At 41.4% G+C, this 3,618-nt stretch overlaps 1 protein-coding gene across 1 annotated transcript; it reads right to left on the bottom strand.

Moving 5' to 3' along the window:
• Positions 1–652: 652 nt before the first annotated feature.
• On the bottom strand, positions 653–3,618 carry hcar1-3 (hydroxycarboxylic acid receptor 1-3). Its single transcript, XM_084948902.1, has 2 exons — positions 3,517–3,618; positions 653–2,965 (listed from the first exon to the last, which is right to left on the bottom strand). The coding sequence occupies exon 2, from the start codon at positions 2,896–2,898 to the stop codon at positions 1,942–1,944; it is 957 nt and encodes a 318-aa protein (XP_084805028.1). The 5' UTR covers positions 2,899–2,965; positions 3,517–3,618; the 3' UTR covers positions 653–1,941.

Here is a 3,618-nt window from a genome sequence, read left to right as displayed (position 1 = left end):
TCTAAAAATATGGCAAAAAAGGGAGAGGGAAAAGAATTGACTGGAAGTCCCAACCATCGCTTTAATGATTCTCAGTAGAAGCAGCATGAGATTATGAGATTCACTCTCCCAGCCCCCCCACCCCCCCCCACCCACCCAACCTGCGTTTAAGTCCACCTGCATGTAGTGATGTGGGTCCTTAAGCATCACGTTCCAAGGTGTTAGTAAGCCAGATGAGTCATACTAGGCAACACAGATTTAATTAACGAACATCATTTGTTATCCAGGGCTCCATTTATTATGTTAAGTAAACGTCTCTGATCAGCAGGATGCCCTTTGAGGAGTTAAATAATTAATAACAAATTATGTGGTCGGCAAATCACAGCAAGCTAAATAACTGAACTTCATGAGTTATGTATTCTTTCCTCGTTTGTCTGAGCAAACTTTGCTTTGTTCTTATCACATATCTGAGAAGAGAGATTCCAGCTTCTTCCCACTGTTGAAAACTTTATTCATGTAGGTACATGTGTGTTTGGGGTTTGGGCCCATTCAGGATTTTCTCTACTATTGCCTAATGTCTGCTGGAAAAGATTCTTATCCCTGTCATTCTTCTGCTGAGTAAAGTGTGTGTGGTTGATGGATGGAGGTCTGGGAAAAACAGAAAAAATGAACGTTCATGTTTTACTGATTTTATTATATCCACATTGCAGGTTGAACACAGGTACTTCAATGGCGACTGGAGTACCTGTGAAAGAAACAGTGCAAACATACAGCAGAACAACCTGACCTGCAAGAGGCCGTTAATCACCCAAAATCTTTAACTTGTGTCAAAAGTATTAAAATCATCGCCACACAAAATTACAAGTTCCTTCGACAGTGTGTAAAGCAGGATTGTAGGGATGTTTAACTCGGGCAATGTGTGTCTTATTTCCTAATTTCTTTATTTGAAAGACAAGATTTTCCATGCTACTCTCTAAAGAAAGCAGGCACTTTCATCTGCTGTCAGAATATGTGTTCCAACATACATTTGTGCAACAACACAGAAGCGGTGAAAAAATGTAGACTACCAGTACAAAATGCAATTTGGAAACAGCAAAAATATGCAATAGTGCACTACGGTAGCAAGATGGTGCTTTGACCAGTATCCCACCTCTCCATATTCTTTTATCATCTTCTTGCTACATCATTCTACACGCTTACTGCTCTTCTGGTTTCGTGGAGTGATAAACTGTTTGCCAAAACATTATCTTCTATGTTGGTGAAGAAACTGTTGACTCAAGCTTGAGAAATGTGCTCTACAACAGCAATAATTGTGGCATTTATGGGCTTGGCAGGTTTTGACAGTTAGATAGGCTCTTCCACATGTGAGGACTAACAAAATGAAAAATGGAGTCACAAAGGTGTATACAACCAAACTTTGTTCAAATTGTAGACAACTTGTTCTTGCAACATTCTCCTTAATGTCAAACAGCATTTACAAACTCCACCAAAGACTGAAAAGCGTTTCACACGCTGTTTTGACAGCTTGACAAAACAGCTTGTTTTGTCGAATGTGTGCTGTACGAATCTGAAAACACACATGGAGAAGTTAGTGGCAGTTAGTGGCTCTTGGCAAGAAACACTCTCCCCACATCAGTCACTCATCTTTAACATAGTAAGAAGGTGATTTAAGCTAGCTTTTTCTCTACTTAAATTTTCTCCACTGATGTTTTATCTAACAAGCGTTAGCTAGTTTATAAACTTGTCTATTTCAGCTAAGCAGAAGGTAGTTTGGGGGATGCCGTTATATAAAGTTTGCCTAACAGTGTTTTTTTTAGTCAGTAACAATATATGAACCAAACAGTTCATGGACTCCTCACTCGTTACTCACAGAAGTCTTCAGAGTCTTTAGCATCTTGCACACATGCTGCTTCCAGTCTTCAATTGAAGCAGACATTCATTGTATTTCAAAATCTTTCCCTTTCAGCTATTGGGGACTCTCGTGCTAACCGGTCTGAAGATCTTCTTGAAGCAGATGGAGGTCTTGAGGGCATCACGAAACATGGAGCTGGAGAAAGCGTAGACGATGGGGTCCAAAGCGCTGTTGAGGTAGGTTAACACGATGCATATCATGAAAACCTGGGTTACCTTAGTGTAGGACTCGCAGTCATGGGGGTGGTTTCCCTTGATGTAGGCCGCCGCTAGGCCTGTGATGACGCTTGGCATGAAGCACAAGGTAAACACCAGAATGATCACCATGACCGCTCTGATGGCCTTCCGTCCCTTCAGCTTCCTGCCTACTCGCCGTTGGCGAAGCCGGCAGACTATCTTTGCTGAGCAGAAGAGCAGCAAGAACCAGGGCAGGAGGAACTCTGCAACAAAGGCAATGTAATGCAGCTTAATCGGCACAGGGACTTCTTCATAGGAGTTGAAGCTACGGCACTTGCCACTCGCCTGGTGGAAAAGGTTAGTGGTCAGCAGCGGAATCCCGCGGACCACCACAGCAGCCCAGATCAAGCCCGCGAGCCAGCCCGCCTGTACTGAAGTCATTTGGCTGATGCAGTGATGTGGGTGGACCACCTTAAAGTAGCGATCAAGTGCCACCGCTGTCATGAATCCAATACTAGCAGAGCGATTGACAGTCAGCATGAAAAGGCTGATTCTGCACCAGACCCATCCAAACACCCACTTCCCTCGCAGGTGGGTGTCGATGCGGAAAGGCACGTTGATGAGGACCAAGAAGTCAGCAAGAACCAGATTGAAGAGGAAGAGGGTGTGAGGTTTCCATGACTTCATGCAACAGCAGAAAATCCACAAAGATACTATTGTTCCCGGCAGGCCCAGTATCTCAATTATCAAGCCTATTTCCATGAACATATTTTCTTTATTATTTTTCATGTGCCCGCTGCAGTGCAGTGAAGAATTATTTACTGCCTTCATTTCAGCTACGTGCCTTCTGAGCTCTTTGGTTTATCCGTAGTTCCTTATTTTCAGCAGGTCATGTGTTCTTTCATAAAAGAGAGAAGTGCAAAGAAAATTATTTTTTCCTTTTATTGAACATTTTGTGAAATACTAGCACACACACCTGAAACTTTACACATCCTTCTGTTCTACCTTATTCGTCTGTTTCCCTTTAGATGAAAGCATCTATCAGTAAGATATATATCTGAAGCTAAACTTGAATACAGTAACTAGTTTATTGTTAGAAGCTTTCGTCTAACTTTTTGGAAGAAAATAAAGAAGCTCATTTAATGATTTCCATTTATGCATACCATGTAGTTATTTGTTTTTTAAACTTCAGTGTGAATCTCCCATGCAGTCTAACAAAGCAGTTTGAAAACTGTGTAAGTTATGAAAATGATTTCATAAAAGATACATTTTCCTTTCTATGTAGCGTAGGATTAACCATTAAAAAAACACCAGGATTCATGTTAGACTAACAACTTTTGTTTTTAAAAGTTGCCATGGCAGCATTTATGTGCACACTGTGGATAACAAATAATCATAATTTATGCCCTGCATTCTAAACAGATATAAAGTAGAAAGTTTCATACTCACCAGCAGTCAACACTGACTCTTTGCTTTCCGCATGAGAAGACGGCGATGTGTCTTCAGCTTGTGCAGTGAAAGTGATATGATGTGATAAGATCCTTGGCAGTT

The sequence above is a fragment of the Perissodus microlepis genome, chromosome 13 (assembly GCF_051167445.1).
Source record: "Perissodus microlepis isolate ML-2025 ecotype Zambia chromosome 13, ASM5116744v1, whole genome shotgun sequence".
Taxonomy (NCBI): Eukaryota; Metazoa; Chordata; class Actinopteri; order Cichliformes; family Cichlidae; genus Perissodus; species Perissodus microlepis.
This window is presented reverse-complemented; position numbering and strand designations above follow the sequence as displayed.

Coding starts and splice junctions, on each gene's coding strand:
- hcar1-3 (XM_084948902.1), bottom strand. CDS start 2,898: ATGAAGGCAGTAAATAATTCTTCACTGCACTGCAGCGGGCACATGAAA.